Source organism: Chiloscyllium plagiosum, chromosome 26 (assembly GCF_004010195.1).
Source record: "Chiloscyllium plagiosum isolate BGI_BamShark_2017 chromosome 26, ASM401019v2, whole genome shotgun sequence".
Classification (NCBI taxonomy): domain Eukaryota; kingdom Metazoa; phylum Chordata; class Chondrichthyes; order Orectolobiformes; family Hemiscylliidae; genus Chiloscyllium; species Chiloscyllium plagiosum.
Genome location: NC_057735.1, coordinates 33,531,844 through 33,549,942, shown reverse-complemented (window position 1 = coordinate 33,549,942; position 18,099 = coordinate 33,531,844). Strand labels below are relative to the sequence as shown.

Genomic DNA, 18,099 nt, shown 5'->3' with positions numbered 1-18,099 from the left:
CTCACATGTGATGTCCAGAACTGTACTCTAGCTGAGGATTAACATGAGGAGAAAGTGAGGTCTGCAGATGCTGGAGATCAGAGCTGAAAATATGTTGCTGGAAAAGCGCGGCAGGTCAGGCAGCATCCAGGGAACAGGAGAATCGACGTTTCGGGCATAAGCCCTTCTTCAGGAATCTGATCATAAATATAATCATCTAATAGGGGCACCAAGGAGGTTATATTTAACTTGTACATGTTAATCCTTAGCTACAGTACTGTGTACAGTTCTGGACATCACAGGTGAGGAAGGGTGTGAATGGATTGGAAAGAACACATTACAGGTTTACCAGTGAGAAGTGGGAAAAGTTAGAGGATATTTTGGAGGAGCTGGGATGGTTTTTCTTCGAGAGGAGAGGATAAGAAGATACTGAATACAAGTTTTCAAAAATCATGATTATTAGAAATTGTTTCCACTCAAAAATGAGAAGGCACAGATATGATTCATTTGCATAAGAAACAAATGCAATGTGAAATAAAATGTTTTTAACACAATGAGTAGATAGTGTCAGGAATGTACAGCCCAGACATATGGTGGAGGCTGGTTTAAATGAATGATTCAAGTGTCTGTTAGTTGGATCATTTCAAAAGCAGTGTGCAGTGTTACTGGGAAAGTGAGAGTCTAGGACTTAGTCGTAACGCTTACTTGGCATGCAGGTGCAGACAGGATGGGTTGAATGGCCTCCTCTGAAATGCAACATTTGGGAGATTTAGTCCCTTGAGCCTGTTCTGAAAACCAATAAGATAAAGGTTGTTCTGGCTGTTGTTTGAAATCCACTTTCCTATGTTTCCCGCAACTCTTGACTCCACGGTCATTAAAAAAATCTAATTCTGTTTTGAATAAATTCAATGACACAGTTTCCGTTGCTTTCTGTAGAACAGAATTCCACCCAACAATAGCTAAGAAGAAAATTCTCTATTTCCTTTGTCCCGTTCCCCCCTACAAGATTTCTTCAGAATCTGTTGTGTAAAGGTATAAGCATTGAAAAGAAGTAATACACAGATATGTTTTAAGCAGCATCCACTATGATAAAGTCATACAGACAGGCAGGATCAAGGTGGCTCTCAACATTTAGCTCTCACCTTTAGATTCTGGAATGGTATCTATGAAAGTGATATAACTTGTACATAGCTGCTATCCTGCAATAAATCATATTTTGTTTAGACAAGAGTGTCTTCTTGTTAAACTACCATGAGGTTTTCTTCTCTTACCAAACATGCCTTGCAGATTCCTACCAGAGGATGGATGGTGTCAGCTAATCAAATAGACAGCTCACACAACATCCAGTGGATATAGGCCCTATCTGCTCATCCTTTCTCCATAAGAAAAGTTCTTACCTCGTATTAGTCAAGTGAACTTTCTCGGAACTTCGAACAAAATTATTTCAAAGAGAAAGGAACACAAAAAAAAACGTACATGGTACTCCAAGTACAGTCTCACTCAGGGCCCATACAACAGCAATAAATTTCTGACGTATTTTTCATTTCTCCTGCAATAAATTTCAATGTTCCATTTACCTTACTAATCACTTGCTATACCTAGACTAACAATGTAAGATTGATCAGGACACTCCGCCTCTCCACGTATCAATAAATTGTGTAATCTCTTTGCATAAGGGTGGCAAATCCTTCCATTACAGAAGCTGCATATTTATACCATCTTTCATTAGAACCAGACAGCTTAAAGCACTTCACAGACATTAACATTCTTCTGAAGTGTAGTCTATCACTACGTGGGAAATATGGCAACCATGTTGCATACAGCACACTTCCACAAACAGCAATGTGGTACTGACTAAACAACATGTTTTCCAATGTTGATTGAGAGACAAATACTGGCCAGGACATTAGATACAAATCTGCTGCTTTCCCAGCATGGAATATTTTACATCTACCTCAGAAAACAGATGGGACATCGGTTTAATATCCCATCTGAAAGATGGCACCTCTGACAGCACAGAACTTCCCCTGTACTGTACTGCAATGTCAGTTTTGTCACCAATCATATCATTTGCCAACAGAAGAGATGGAGATCAAGCCTGGGCACTGATACACATTCAATATTTTTGAAAAGAAGATGGAAAATCTGTTTCCCTTTTTTTGCTCTCCTTCATAGAGGAGTTAGTAAAACACCTCGACACATGGTGCTCTATGATAATGGCAGACTTGTGACTCATCTGTTGTCAGCTGTGGCTAAAGTCCAGTGCCAAGCTACTTAATTAAATAACCAATGCAGCACTAGTTTAGAACAAGTTGCTTTAGCAGTAGCTATTAGTGCTGCATGCCTGCACACATTCAGTTTCCTTGACTTTCTTTGCTACAATTTATACAAGTAACCTCATTCAAGGCACTTTGAATCAAGGTTTGAATCAAAGCACTTTATTGTGGCCTGCCTTAGAGTCGAAAATGAACAGCTGACTATCCACAAAGGCAGTGAAAGTCTTTAACCCTATCACTGCTCTGGCTGATTCAAAATTATTTAACTGTGGAATGTATACAAATCCTACACTTTTGTTTTTAATTATCTGCAAAAAAGTTAAATTGCTTATAAAATAACACGCATCTGATCTATTCTACATGAGCGCAAGCACTTGTACAGTTAGTGAGAGCATTACATTTCAAACTTTGACAAAAGTAAACTGCAAGCTCGTATTTATAAACGCACCATATTTAGAATCAAGGTTTCATTTTAGTAAATTAAACATTTCAGAACACATTTCAACACTGACATATGACAATTAAGAGCTCCCATTTCGTTTCAAGCTACTTGGATACATGCTACAAATGATTGAAATGCTTCATAAATTGGAATCTGGTATTTTAAACAGACCACAATATGTACAACAACAGATGTTTAAACTTGTGGTGCACTTTATCAGAATTTTCAGGCATCTGTTCCTGACAGTACAGTCTCTATTTGACTCCTTTCCCTCAAACTCATTATTGCAGGAACATTACTGAATGTAACTTAGCCATTTGATACCTCATGAAATTAAAACTTGAAAAGCTTGAAATTTAAGTTGTACAACTGACATATACACTCTCTCTCAAAAGTTACTGAACCTGTGCCGTGTCTTACAATAATAAAGCTACTACATGTTTCAGCAACCTCATAACTAATTTCAGCCTACAGTTATATGTTTTGTCTCATCATATGGACATTATATTAAAACTATGTAGCTTTCCACTGTTGTATGAACACACTACTGTTTATTTCATGGTTACTGTCCACTCCTCCCTGTAGTCCTACCACTTCAAAAGCAGAGCATAGTTTGTCTAGGTGCGTGGTTAAGAATATTCTTCACAGTATTGTTATACTTGACTGGAAAAAAAAAACAACTAAGCAAGAGCAAAGATTTTGCTTCAGGATTAATGTCCAAACTCACGACTGAAAAACTAGCATCAGAAAACCAGCTTTTTTTTTTGTCCAGACTTACTTCTCCTACTGGTATTTACAGCTTGCCACATTCACCGTCTGCAGTATAGGTAGTGGATGTCAGTTTCAGAAGACAATCTTCTTTCAGTCTCAAAGTGGAACACCATAATTTATACACACACACACACACACACACACACAGACATTTGTGCGCTAAAGAAAGCACCACGTATCATTGCTGCATCTGGTAAATGTCTTTACTGTAAATTCCTGACTACAGATGAGCAGTTACAAGCAAATATAATCATTGCTATATATGTCTTTCAAAAGTTAACATTAATACAGCTGCACTACTGTACAAATTGCTCTGCTTTCTGTTATAATACACTGGATCATAAATGTTTATTTGGCTGCTTTCCACATTACATATTACGAAGCATAGACACAGTGGGCTCTACCGCCTGTGCAAAACTATATAGCTTCAGTCCCTTTACTTCCCATTTGCATGAAACATCAATCATGCCCCTTTGCCACTGTCCTGTTGTGTGCCAAAAACAAAGTGTTATAACACACTTCTTGGCTTGCACCCAAGTAGTATGTTCGAACAAAAGGGGATTGTGTAAAACAACACAGTCATATAATACTTGGCAAAAATTCTCAAATAAAAAAAAGGAGGGGGTTTGTTAAAAAGCTTGAGAAATGCACAGTTCTTTATTTCTTTCATGATTGATACAAAAACATGAGATTAAAAAAACAGGAGATGGAGAAACATCACATAAATAAGGGTTCTTTTCTCACAGGTGGAACTACGTTCATATTACAATATTTAATTCAAGCTAGTGGACAGTAAAATTTAAAATAGGCACCATATGGCTCTTTGTGATAAAGATAAAGACAAGAACAGTAGCAACTGTTACATCCTTGAAAATAATAGTTCTCCAATAACAGAAATAATTATAGCCTCTCTAGACCGGCAGGAGGCTGGAAGAACACAGCAAGCCAGGCAGCATCAGGAGTTGGAGCAGTCAGTATTTCAATGTATTGCCACAGCAATTCTTGGCTTCCTTCATTGCCACAGCAAATCAGACCGCAAATTTGAGGACCAACACCTCATCTTCTGCCTGGGCTGCCTACAGCCCGGAGGACTCAACACTCTGTTCTCCAATTTCAAATTATTTCCCTTTCCATCAGCCAACCCCTTCCCAGCCCCTCCACCTCCCTTCCATTCCTCTCATCGACTGTTCCTTCCAACGACCAACTGGATTCATTCCTCTCATCAACCAATCAGGTCGTACCCTCTACCTGCGTTCACCTAATGCCACCTGACCATCCTGCCTCCCCCCACACAAAACCTGCTCACCCCACCCTTTAACTGCAGCTTCCCTTACACCACCCCCTAGTCCTGAAGAAGAGTTACACATGAAATGTTGACTTCGCCACCTCTTGATGCTGCCTGGCTTGCTGTGTTCTTCCAGCCTCCTGGTTGTCTACCTTGGATTCCAGCATCTGCAGTTTTTTTGTCTATAACTTTAGCCTCTGGCAACAGAGGCTAGAATTATTCTGATTTCAACATATTGTCTAGCTAACATCAATTGTTACAGCTAATCTGAGAATGCAACTTTTAAGAAAAGGTTTTGTGACTTACACATGAAAGAAGTGAAACTATCATGGTATTTGAACAGATGAAAGATTCAACAAATAATCAAGGTATTTTTCAATGCATAATTTCAGTTACATCACACTGTAAATTTTTGCTATAAATTCTGTGCCTTACAATTGTGTCCTCGACAAATACCTGATGAAGGAGCGGTGCTCCGAAAGCTAGTGTACTTCCAATTAAACCTGTTGGACTATAACCTGGTGTCGTGTGATCTTTAATCTAGAATTATCCTGATGATCCAGAGAAGGATGTTTTTGAAGAAAATCTTGAACATGTTATTAAAACAATATTTTGCTTACCGCTATCCCAGAATTTCTTCTGGAAGCAACTGGTGTAGTTGGATAAGAGTTGAGAGATGAACTTGCATTTAAATCTTCAGAACTAAGGTTGTCAGAGGTGTCACTGAGGCCACTGCTTACAGAACTACTTTCATCCCAACTGCAACAAACAATGAAAATAAAGTTAAAAAAGATATAATAAAAACTTGATACACTGATCAGCAATAAAATCAATTGTAAAAGTCTCTGCTATCAGGTTTCTACAAAATATTTGGAACATTTGATTAAACTGTCAAACATTTTATATGCATTGCTGCAAAGATGACAAAAATAAGCACAGGTGGAATACTCCTTTTGGTCCATCCAGTTCACCCCTCCACATAAAATTCCAATTCTTCCAGTTGGACTGGATAATTCACAAGAAGAAAGTGAGGGCTGCAGATGCAGGTGAGGATGAAGAGCTTATGCTCGAAACATCGACTCTCCTGCTCCTTGGATGCTGCCTGACTGGCTGTGCTTTTTCAGCACCACACTTTTTGACTCGAGATAATTCATACTCAATCTGACCAGTTACTATAACCGATCAGTGGAATTCAACACCTTCAATAAACTAATTAGAGTTAATCATGGCTGTGAAAATCAATGCTCTCATTCACTACTTAATCCATTGCCATGTCTATTAGTTCTGAAGAAAATGTAATAATTCATTATCTTTAAATGTACAATTTAACATGTACAGCACCTTAGGGGTTAGATGCAAATGGAAAAGACAGATATGAGATATAAAGTCTATGTTTAAAGCAACTGTTCATTATTGCTCGAGGTCCAACTTTGGACTCGGTTTCCTTTTCCTGATTTTATTTCTGACATTTGACATTACGGTTATGTTAAATGGTTTCTCGCATTAACTTTACAGAGTTCAAATCTGACATTTGACTTCTCCATTTATTGTTGCACAAATGATGAAGAAAACCTTATCAAGATCATCTGTTCATTATTTTAATGAAGGATAAAATAAATGAATTGAGTACAAAACAAATTGTCATTATTTACAGATTTCAGTACAAACCTGTTCTATAACCAAAACCACCTTTTACCCCAATTCAATAAGCTTGGCAACAGAGATGTTGATGAAGCTGCTGAGTTTATCAAGTTTTTTTTATTTCAGATTTCATTAGTGATTTTGCAGAACTTTTCAGACAATTATTTCCAGTAAAATAGCGGGGAGAGATCTTGATACCAGCATATTACATGCTCAACTGAGAAGATTACTTACAACAGCTTCTACAGTTAGATTTATGAATCTAATCATTATGGGGTGATAAAGTTATTTTGCAAACAAAATAGAAGTGATAATGACCTGAAGACCCATGGGCTGGCAGACAACCAAATCTTTTCGTATGATCAGCATTATTTTAACATACACAGGAACCAGTTTAAAACAAAATGACACCACTGGAAAATTGAGGCTTAAGTATTGAAGTGAGCCTTCTAACTGAGGATTGTCTAAGGCATCATCAGCAGAACAGCGACAGCATGTTGACAGGTTTTCACTGTGTTGTAACATGGTGCATTTTTGGCTTGGGTAAGATTGTCAGTCAAGAAAAGGGATCATTCATCGAAGGAACTGTGTGCTTGCAAATCTTCTCACACATAGCTGAGGAGGACAGTAGGTGACTAGCTGAAGCGTATCTGCCAATTAAGCTTGTACATACATGCCAGAGTTGGGAGGGATGAGGAAGGATGCCAAATTAAAATAACTTTTGCAAATAGAAAGTGGAGAAATGATAACTATGAAATGATGCCTATAAACAATTATAACAAGGAGAAAATGATCATGGTCCAGAAGCAGATAGCAGTTTAACAAGAATGGTCACAGAAGCACTAACATTTCCTGTTGAGAAAAATAATTTAAACTGAAGTATGTATGAAACCATCAAACATAAACAGAAATAAAATAGGTAATGCTAAAGGTGCATGAGTTAACTCTATTCAGGACAGGTTAATTTCTGGAATCGGCAGGAATAAATCATGTCTATTCATGCTGAGGCTAAACTATATTGACATTTATATGCATGCAATCATAAATTATTGCAGGAGGAGGACAGTAGATAATGAATTTAACAATTCAAATCAGCATTATAGCTTAAAATATTAATGGCAAAGCAATTTACAGGATAAAATAAGCATATTGAAAAAATATTTTCTGCCTGTAATTCCAACATTTTGTAGACAAAGAATGACCTTCAAAAATAAAACATTAATTTTAAGCTCTGCATAACCTTTAATAATTCAAGCCTTGGAATTACACGTTTATTAATATTTTGAATTATTTTGTAAATGAAATCATAGATTGTGTCACTTTGTGTTTGTTGCTTACTGTTGGAAACCAGTAGATTTCATGTCAATTGATATTTTATCTTTAGGCAAACTTACAAGGTGAATTGATATTTTATCTTTAGGCAAACTTACAAACTTAAAAGCAGTCTGTGTCAATCATTCTTGTTTTTGGACAAATCTTCTAGCTTTTTATTTGGGTTTATTGCTCAACATGTATGGAAATTTGATTGTCAAATGTCCAAGTGAGCGACATTTACATATGCAAAATATATTCGCCAATTCAACTTAAAAAGTTATGCTCTGTTTTTGTAGATTTACTCTCATTTAGAATTGAAAGGGATAGATTTTTTTGACTGCAGTTCTGGTGATTAATCTTACCTACTGAAAGTGTAAATCAGGAATATGGACACGTTAATTTCAACTTTAGGAACAAAACGTTTGGAGAGGAACCCTATTAGATATTGAATGTGAAGTGCAAGTTAGAATTTTAAAAGTTTTTTAAAATTATCCAATTTTCTCCACCTCTAATCAACCAACAAGATAATGGAATATTAGTCAAAGTAAATTTTATTTAATTTGTGCTTATTTAATCCCAAATGTTTGTTATTTCAATTCAATATATGTTGATACTGCTGTTGATTTAAACTAATTGAGAATGCTTGTGTGATTTAACAGCCTCTTAGATTTTTATAAAACTTCCATACAGACACGCCAGAAACATTTATAACAATGCCAATTACCACACTCACACAGTATACTTAAATACATTTTCAGAGGTACAACTAAAGCAAATAGGTTCTATTTATAATTTTATGAATATTTTAAATAAGGTAGAATTAAGTTGTAAAAGGACTGGCTAGTCATTGGAGGCCACATAACAATAGCACTGATTCTGCTGCCAAAGGGAGTTTATAGGCTTTTGATATTATTAATAAGTCGATGATCAACTTCTGGGGAAGATGTGAATTGCAAATTATTATTGCCTGGGAAATTTGCACCAAGAATGGTTGATTCTCAATCCCCCATGAGCTTCATAAAATTGCATCATTCACACACTGATTACCAATTAAAGTGCCACAGAAAGTTGAGCCAATTACTAAACATGTTGCATGTGTTTTTCTCAATGAAAAAAAATTGTTTTTGTAATACCAATCGACTACTCCAATTCAGGAAACAAAAACTATTGAAATCATTCCAACAGATAATTTTTTACTACAGCTTTTATTGAATCAACTTAAAAGTCGTTAATCTTTTCACAATTTTCCTTTTCTCTCAATTCAATCTTTATACACGCTTTTTTGTTCTAATGCACATTTCTTAATGCTGTCAGTTATTCCTCGGTTTATCGGATCTTAATTCGATAATTGGAGTCAGGTCTTTGACTAATCACCAAAATTCGTACTACGGTAAAAACTTTATCAAACTCAAAAAGGGAGAGAAAGAGGAATACTGGAAGAGTCTTGCTTTACAACGGTTTAATGACTACTCTAAAAGAGGCCAGTTGCCCCGTTGATGGAATGTTATTACAGTAAAGATCTATTTAAATATAGTGCTATTAAATGTTCAATTAAGTGAATAAAGCCCATTATGGCATCATTTTACATTTTAACAAAGTGTTATTCTTATTGCACACTGGTTTAGGAAGTTTTTAGTTCTGAATTGAAAATAGTTTCCGGTCAGTAATTTTGAGAATTTGTGGCAAGATTCTACATTAGAACTATATAGTGGAAGTTTCTTTCGTATCAATTTAAAGCAAAATCATTACATACAAAAAAGAATGAGTATATCATGAAACTTATTTTCTAGCATAAAGTCACTAGAAAACTTACTACACAAATTAAATATTTTTAATTGATTAAGTGGCACTCCATGCCATTTACAGTTACGTTCTGTGTGAAGTTAAAACAAACTGAATACAGGCAATTAAAGGGAAGCAGACAGGTCTGAAGAATAAAAGGAATAGACAGTGATGAGAAATTTGGATGGGGAATGGTGGGAAAATGGTTGAATGGATTATAAATCACTGGCATGGATAGACTCAGCCAGATTTCCTTTGTAATCCTCCATATGCATGCCTATTGCATGATTAAATTTATCACCATTCTGTCAGTCAGATTACTACGGGGTGTTGTAATTGTACAATTTGACATTTGGTAAAATAATGCTTGAAACACACAGATGTGAAAATAAAAGTAGAAAGTATATTTTGTTACCAAGGTACTTTGTTGGAGTCAATTTGGCAGACCCATTTTGGTTTACATTAGACCCAACTTTCCCATTGGAAAAGACAGGCTGGTACTGTCAGGAAGCAGATCCAAGGAGGCTGCAGGTGGACAATCGGATGGTCTGTTTTGCTTCTTGGTTTCATTAAGCCAGTTGCCTTAGAAGATACGAGAATTTATAGCCCTCACTCCTCGCACCATCTGTGACACCTCCATACTAGTCATGTACTCTACCCAGAATCTCACTGGCCCATCATTCCCCCATACTACTCTCATACCAACTCAGGCCCCCTAAGGTATTCCCCTTCAAATCACCCACTCAACTTCTGTAACTACACTAACTATATTCAATATGTACACTCTTCATGAGCTGCATGGAGATGAAGAATAAAATGGAATACAATTTCTACTCCTACACAAATAGTGTAAAAAGTTTTCATGACGCTCATTGGAAGCTTTAAAATCCCCCACAGAAATAAACACCTATGTATTCAGATTTTACATCAAAAACAGCAAATCCTTTAATAGCCTCTTGAAATGGTCAACAGAACTGCTAACTCTGAACCCCTTCTGAAATAACTGCAGCTTTTGGAACTGACTGAGTGTTTTATGATGTAAAAAATAGCCCTTGCTTAAGTGTCAAGGACTGCTATTGAAAATGCAAAACCAGATAATTTATTTCCTAACATACACCATGTGCCCTGACTTTGTTTTAAAACTCCCACTGACAGCTTTAGCCTCTTGCTTTTCATGTTTAAAGAGTGGGGTTAAAGAACTTCAGTCATGACAGTTGAACAGAACTTATTCAACATTCATGAGGCTATCATCTACTGCATACATGTGTGACTCCCACTATGTGGGTTAAGGCCTCTGTAACAGCCAAAACAAAGTATGTTTAAAATTAACACCAAGTTTCCTCCTAACAGTCATGCCTGAACTACACCCCATTGTGGCAAAAATTGGATTGTCAGAAATGGGAGCATGACTTCCACATCTGGGCCTTGGCTCTCCATTTTAAAAAGGCTGAGGAATCTTTCCAGTCTGCAAAATCTGTCCCCTGGCATCAGAGTAAAATCAACTGTCCCAGTAGAAGAAATCTGAAACAATCTGTTTTAGGTAGTATGTTATGATAGGATATCCGTACCCAAAATAATGCAAGTTCAGACCGTTTTGAAACAACATTTTAAAAATATCTGGACACTGCTTTGCAATTATAGGCATACTGTTCTCTCATAACATAACTCAATTGCTTCGACGTGCAATGCTGTGGTCAGCAGTACAAATCATCTGAGATGGTGATTGGTAATTACAATATATCATATAAAGCCAACCAGCCTAACCCAGTCCAACTTTGCACTTTTTAGGGCATCAGTAATTCACAATCTGATCCCAAATCTCTGCAACTGTTTGAATTTACAGCACAGGACAGTTTGTGGACAGACTCAGTCTGCCTGACATGTCTATAATAGAATAGGTGAGGGATCTGAAATACAATCCACCATGACATATTGCATTGGGGTTCTAGCAATGCTGTGTCACCATTCTGTTCACTAATGACTTCAATTTGGTCAAATTAATATAACCTGATTATTAGATTACTATAGGTGAATTAGCACCTTTTGCTGTTCTCTAAAAACAGAAAACACGCTAACATTTCTATAAGCAAGCAGCACTAATGTTTTAAATGTTTAAATGACAGAATCCATTTGCCCTTTAGTGACAGCACCTTTATTTTAATTAAAAATGAAGAATAGCTCCTTAGCAAGAGAGAACATGGCAATGATCAAATCAGATTTTTCATAACAGAATCACTGATACAGCATTGGGGCGCTACCTCAGCGCTGTGAAGTTTTATGGATTGTTAGCCAGTCTGTCAGGAACAAGAGGGTGGGTTTCAGAAGACCCTGAACCCTACAGGCCATTTACCCTGTACCACTTCCCAGGAAGGCAAGTAATAAGGGCAGTGGTGCATTGACATCATTTAGTGGTCATTAAGTTGCCACTTTAGGATCAATGCTGGCAAATTGATTAGAGTTACAATCATAGAATCCCTATGGTGCATAAGCAGGCCATTCAGCCCACTGAGTCTGCACTGACCCTCTTAAGAGCACCCCAGCCAAACCCATCCCTTCCTAGCCTATCCCCAGGCCAATCCGCCTAGTCTACACATCTTTAGACTGTGGGAGGAAACTGGAAAACCCAGAGGAAACGTACGCAGATACAGGGAGAATGTGCAAACTCCACGCAAACAGTCGCTCAAGACTCAAATCAAACCTGGGTCCCTGGCACTGTGAGATGGCAGTGCTAACCACCCTGGCACTCCTACTGGTGATCAATTCACCAGTGTACACAGTCTCTCCCAGCACTTAATTGATGTCATAGTGAAAAATCTCTATCCAGGACCAACTCACCCTATTATTTCTCCTCCCTACCATTTCTCTCACCAACTCAAGGGAGGGCAAAATTACACCTGCTTGTTCTCAAGGATTTGGCTTAATGAAGCTTTGAAGGTGAGAATTGTAACCTAGCAGGGTGAATAGAAGATCAGTTCAAAAAATGTGAAATCTCTGCCCAATCAGCTTCCAACATAGATAACATCGATTTTATTTCCATAAGACCATAAGACATAGGAGTGGAAGTAAGGCCATTCGGCCCATCGAGTCCACTCCGCCATTTAATCATGGCTGATGGGCATTTCAACTCCACTTACCCGCATTCTCCCTGTAGCCCTTAATTCCTTGTGACATCAAGAATTTATGCCTTGAAGACATTTAGCGTCCCGGCCTCCACTGCACTCCGCGGCAATGAATTTCACAGGCCCACCACTCTCTGGCTGAAGAAATGTCTCCGCATTTCTGTTCTGAATTGACCCCCCGCTAATTCTAAGGCTGTCCCCACGGGTCCTAGTCTCCTCGCCTAATGGAAACAATTTCTTAGCGTCCACCCGTTCCAATCCATGTATTGTCTTGCTTTCAGCTGGATTTTGCAGGGAGGAGGAGTTCAAAATTCTCTAGAAACAGTCCACCAAATGCTAAGAGTAATTCTTTAGATGCTTTAATCTATATGGCTTTAGAAAACTTGCTAAAGGGCAGATATAATGAAATAAATGAGGGTTTATTCAGCATTGTGTGTGGACCAGAGTAATTCACCTGCTTTATATATTTTGTTTTATATCCTACCCTTCAAGATAACCCTTTTCTGTCCCTGCAATTCAACTCCTATTGATCCATCCATGGCCTGTGTTTTCTCTTCAACATGCAAGCCTGCATCTATCAATAACTCTCCCAATCTCTCCATAGTCCCTCCTCACTGCACCAATTTATTCACCAAATCCCCCATTCAAACCACATTTGCCGCCAACCACCACCGCTCTCTCCCCATTTTTGTAATGTCACTCCACAGCAATGGCGTGGGGCTAAAATTCTAGCCACTCTGCAGACTGGGAAAACTGAGTCAAAACATTTAAATCAGTTCTGGCCCTGAGATTCAGCCAGATCTCAAGACCGTTCATTTGGCCTGGCTCTCTGAAGGGTACAAGTACTTGCCAGCTCCCTAAAAACACAGGGCTCAATTAATCATTCTATTGGTTAGAGTGCCATTTATTGTGACGAGGTTCAATGTGAAATTACGCTGTTCATTTTACTACAAGAGTAATAGAGATATACAGCATGGAAACAGACCCTTCGGTCCAACTCGTCCATGCTGATCCGATATCCTAAATTAATCTAGTCCCATTTATCAGCATTTGGCCAATGTCCTTCTAAAACCTTCCTGTTCATATATATATGAACTAAAGTTCCTATCTGCAAAGTGATCGATCATCAAATAACTGAAGTGAATTAAGAAAAACTTAAACAATTTTAAAATTTTGTTCCAAATTCTATCACTTTGCTGAAATTATTCTGAAGAGCAGATTTACAGTAGCAAAAAACCCTTAATGACCGATTCACCTCTTTAAAAAATGTAATATGGGCCCTGTGGCATTTACGTGACAGCTGTACAATGAATGGTACCTAAACTTGTACAGGATATTGGATAATGATGCTCGGTTTTAATCTGTCTTTTAGTTAAGAAAATCTGTCAAAATCCTTTCCCGTTCAATATCACAGTAGGTCAGACATCCCCAGAGGAAAATAGCTTTCAACAATTCTTTGAAATGAGTACTTAATTGCACTTGAATGAATTCCATTAAATTTGTTAGCACGTATTCCCAAATTTCTTGCAATTTTGCCTCACTTTTGGTGGTGAACTGAAATAGATTATTATTAGTTTGTTACAATCATGTCAACCTTCTGCTAGTGTATGAAGTTGATTATGTGATTAATATATAGGATGATATAAAAGCAGCTTGGTCCAAGTTTGTGACACTGAATATTCATCCTTTGGGATGAAATTGCTTTGTTCTGTACAGCAAATGCTGTGTAAGTGCTGTGTGTTTTATATCGTGTGTTACCATTTGTGGAGTAATATTTGCTTAAAATGAAACTAAAATTTTATACAATAGAAAATAGAGAGACAAATGAATAGTGCAGCACATATTCTATAAAAACTGTAAGCTATCCAGATTTTTAAAAATGTTCATATGCCATTAATGTCCCTTTTGGGTGCCTGAGGGATAATACACTACAAGTAGATGAATGATGGTTCTGTGTTGCAGCAGATGTAATGATAAAAAGCATGAGGTGAAGAAAAATACTACTCAATTCTATAAAGAGGAATAAAAATTTAGGAAAATAAAGGAGAATTCACAACGCATTGCTACTTATGAGTAAAATCCACTTTTAAATTCAGAAATTTAAAACATTCTCATTTCTGACAGGATGACCTGGCTCCAGATCACACTGTAATTTTCATCCAACCAAACATGGACAAAATAGTAGAATTCAAGGAGAAGTTGAATGAGTTGCCCTCACATCAAAGTAACATTAAACTGAATGCAGCATCAAGCTGCCAGAGTACAACAGAAGGGAGAAATGCGAAGGAATACCTCTGACTTCTTCGGAAGGGTGCAGCTCCAACAACACGCAACAAGCTTGACACCATCCAGGACAAAGCAGCCAATTTCATTGGCACCATATCCACAAACATTCACTCTCACCACCTCTGACATTTAATAGCAATACTATGCATCATCTACAAGATGCACTGCAGAAATCCATCCAGACTCATTAGACAGCACCTTTTAAACTTTTGACTAGGACAATCTGGAAAGATTATGGCAGCAGATACATAGGCACACAACCAGACGAGACGTAAGCCACAATACAATATACCGTTGAGTCAAGGGTTGCAACACCCTCCTCAATAGCACCGAAGAAATTGCAACAGTTCAAGAGGGCAATTCACCACCACATTCTTAACAGCAATTAAGAATGAGCAATAAATGCTGGTCGAGCCAGTGACATCCACATCACATTAATGATAAAAAGTCACTGGGAAAACTCTCCACTGTCTGGAGACTCAAGTAGCACAAATAAAATTAGTTGTGGCAGTAGCAAACCAATTGCTTCAGCCCAATACAAAGGATTACATGGGATGTACAGCTCACAAAGATCCATTCAGCCCAACCATGCTCCACTTAAGCCACTCTCAACTAGGTAAAAACAACACAGATGCTGGAAACCAGATTCTGGATTAGTGGTGCTAGCAGCATCAGTTCAGACAGCATCCGAGGAGCAGTAAAATCGACTTTTCGGGATCCTCACCTAACAGCCTTATATTCCCTTCTCTCATGTTGACTTATTTAGACTGCCCTTAAATGTGATGCAATCTGCTCAATCAGGGGAGATGGTGACACAGTGATAACATCATCACTGATTGAGTAATTTAGAGACTGAAGCTATTGCTTAGGAGACACTAGTTCAAATCCTACCAGGGCAACTGGTGGAATTGAAATGTAATTAATAGTTCTATTGGAAGTGGAAACAATTTGCAATAATTAAGACCATGAAACTGCCAATTGTAGTAAACCAGGTGGAGTTATTGAAAAAGTTATTTTGAAAATGAAATAGATCCTCACCTGATCTGGCCTTTTTACATGTGACTCCAGATCCATAGCAACATGATTGATCCTGAAATGCTTTGGAAAATCACTTAGTTCGAGGGCAATGTGGAAATGGATAACTAAAGCAAGCACCTACATTTCATGAAAGAATAAATTCAAAGAATGCCACTTCTTATAAGAGTGTGTCTCAAGTGTCACAATTCCCCTAGCTATCTTACATCGATACCCTGTAGTTTTATACATTGACACATGTCCATTCTGTGAGAGCCTTTCATAATTCATTAAAGAGTCACCTTGTTGCCTTCCCTCATCAAGAGAAAAGAGACCATCACTTGCTCTTGATAAACATTGCCACACCACTCTGGATTTGTTCTTGCCAATATTTTGCCCCTAATCAGTACTCAAAGTTACCTTCTAATATGACAATTGGATTGGTATTCAATATGATAAAATTCACAATTTCTAAAGAGTTGAAGCTGTCCATGCTCATGTGGAATGAAATATTAGATGGCAAAGAATATTCACACCACACAAGTGCTGGGTAAAATATTAACTACCTCTATTTGACATTCAACGTCATTACAATCATGAAATCCCCATCATCCAAGGGTCTCCACTGAACAAAACCTTAACTAGACCGACCAGGTAATTACTGTAACTATCCCATGGTGAGGTGATAAATCAATGAATACATTCCATTTGCTTGCATGAGTGTGGCTTCAACACACAATAAATTGGACTTCATCAAATTCATCATCCAAAGAAGCCTACTTCCCCCAACTTAAAGACTTTTCTGTTCTTCAACCTCAATACACTGTGATTTCAATACATTATGTCAACATGATGCTCTGCAGTAATTTGCCAGGATTTCAACAATACTTCACAAACCTGCAACTTTTACAATCTCGATGGGCAAGGGCATCAAATGCATCAAGGGCATCAAACTCACCACCCTTTCTTGGTATTCTACCTTTCATTGTCACTCAAAATGCTGGAATTCCTCACCCTATAAAGTATTGCGAATTCACTGGGATCAATGACTGCTGTAGTTCAACATTATTACCATCATCAAATTGTCTAGGCAATGAATATTGGTCTCACCAGTGATGCCCACATGAATCAACATGAAACAAATACACCATGAGTCACAAATCACTATAATATATGGATTTACTTGCACCATTACATCATTTGCTTCATGCAATTGATAATTCACTCTTATCCTCCACATCATTTTTAAGAAGTGCTGACTTTCTACATTTGCCTTTTAAACTCACCATAGAGAGTTAAGCTTCATACTCAGCACTATAAGAATTGTGTAAATGACATTGTTATTTTATGTGCAATTGTCAATCAAACCTTTCTGGCCCAGAAAGGACACACTGTAAACTGCCTCTTGGCCAATGTGTGTCAAGACAGGTAAGCATTCACTAACTGGCAAACAAATGAAAAAGAAGATAATTATTGTGGTGAAAAAGAGATGCAGGGAGAGAGGGAAGTCATCTTAACCCTCCCCATCTCATCATAACATTATTTCCCACTGATTTCTCAGCTTCTTCCCAATCCTTAACACATAGTCCCATCTTTCACAAAGATATCAGATATCCCATTGATCCCTATAGGATTGTCAACTTACACTACAAGTTATGGTACAAAATGTTCTTTGCACTGAAGTGCAAGAAAAACTCTCGAATATGAGACACTCATATTGACACTTGGCCAAGTAACAGTTAACTGCAAACAATTCTGTCCACAGGGCAAGCACATTTATTACAGTGCAACAAATGTTGGAGAAACCGGTCTAGATCCGATTTGCTCATCATGGGATGATTGTAGTAAATTATACATACACTGTTTTGAATCATGAACAGAGAAATGATGCTTCTGCATTAAATAATACTGCCATGTGTTAAAATGTCACCTTCTGGAGTGAATACAGGCTGGCTCCCATATAATTAGCCTTGTAATTGCTTGGTAGCATAAAAATTGAACATTGCTAAATCTTCAGCAACATTAATCTTGTATGAGTAACTATAACAGCAAGTGAGTGTTCAATATTGTACTTTGAAGCTTTTGCTCAACATGGAACCTTGATGACTTGCTTACTGGTGTGTTACATTCAGGCATGGAAATAGGTCAGTTGTAAGCGATTAGGAAATGGTTCAAATCTCAAGTACAGGT

At 37.6% G+C, this 18,099-nt stretch overlaps 1 protein-coding gene across 4 annotated transcripts in view; it reads right to left on the bottom strand.

Annotated features, from left to right (window-relative positions):
- Positions 1-18,099, bottom strand: part of nav1b (neuron navigator 1b) — a 638,783-nt gene that overhangs the window by 151,137 nt on the left and 469,547 nt on the right. For all 4 annotated transcript variants that reach the window (XM_043716841.1, XM_043716842.1, XM_043716844.1 and 1 more), the window contains one exon: positions 5,374-5,512. In XM_043716841.1, coding sequence (XP_043572776.1) covers positions 5,374-5,512 — 139 coding nt within the window. The remainder of the gene's footprint in view (positions 1-5,373; positions 5,513-18,099) is intronic.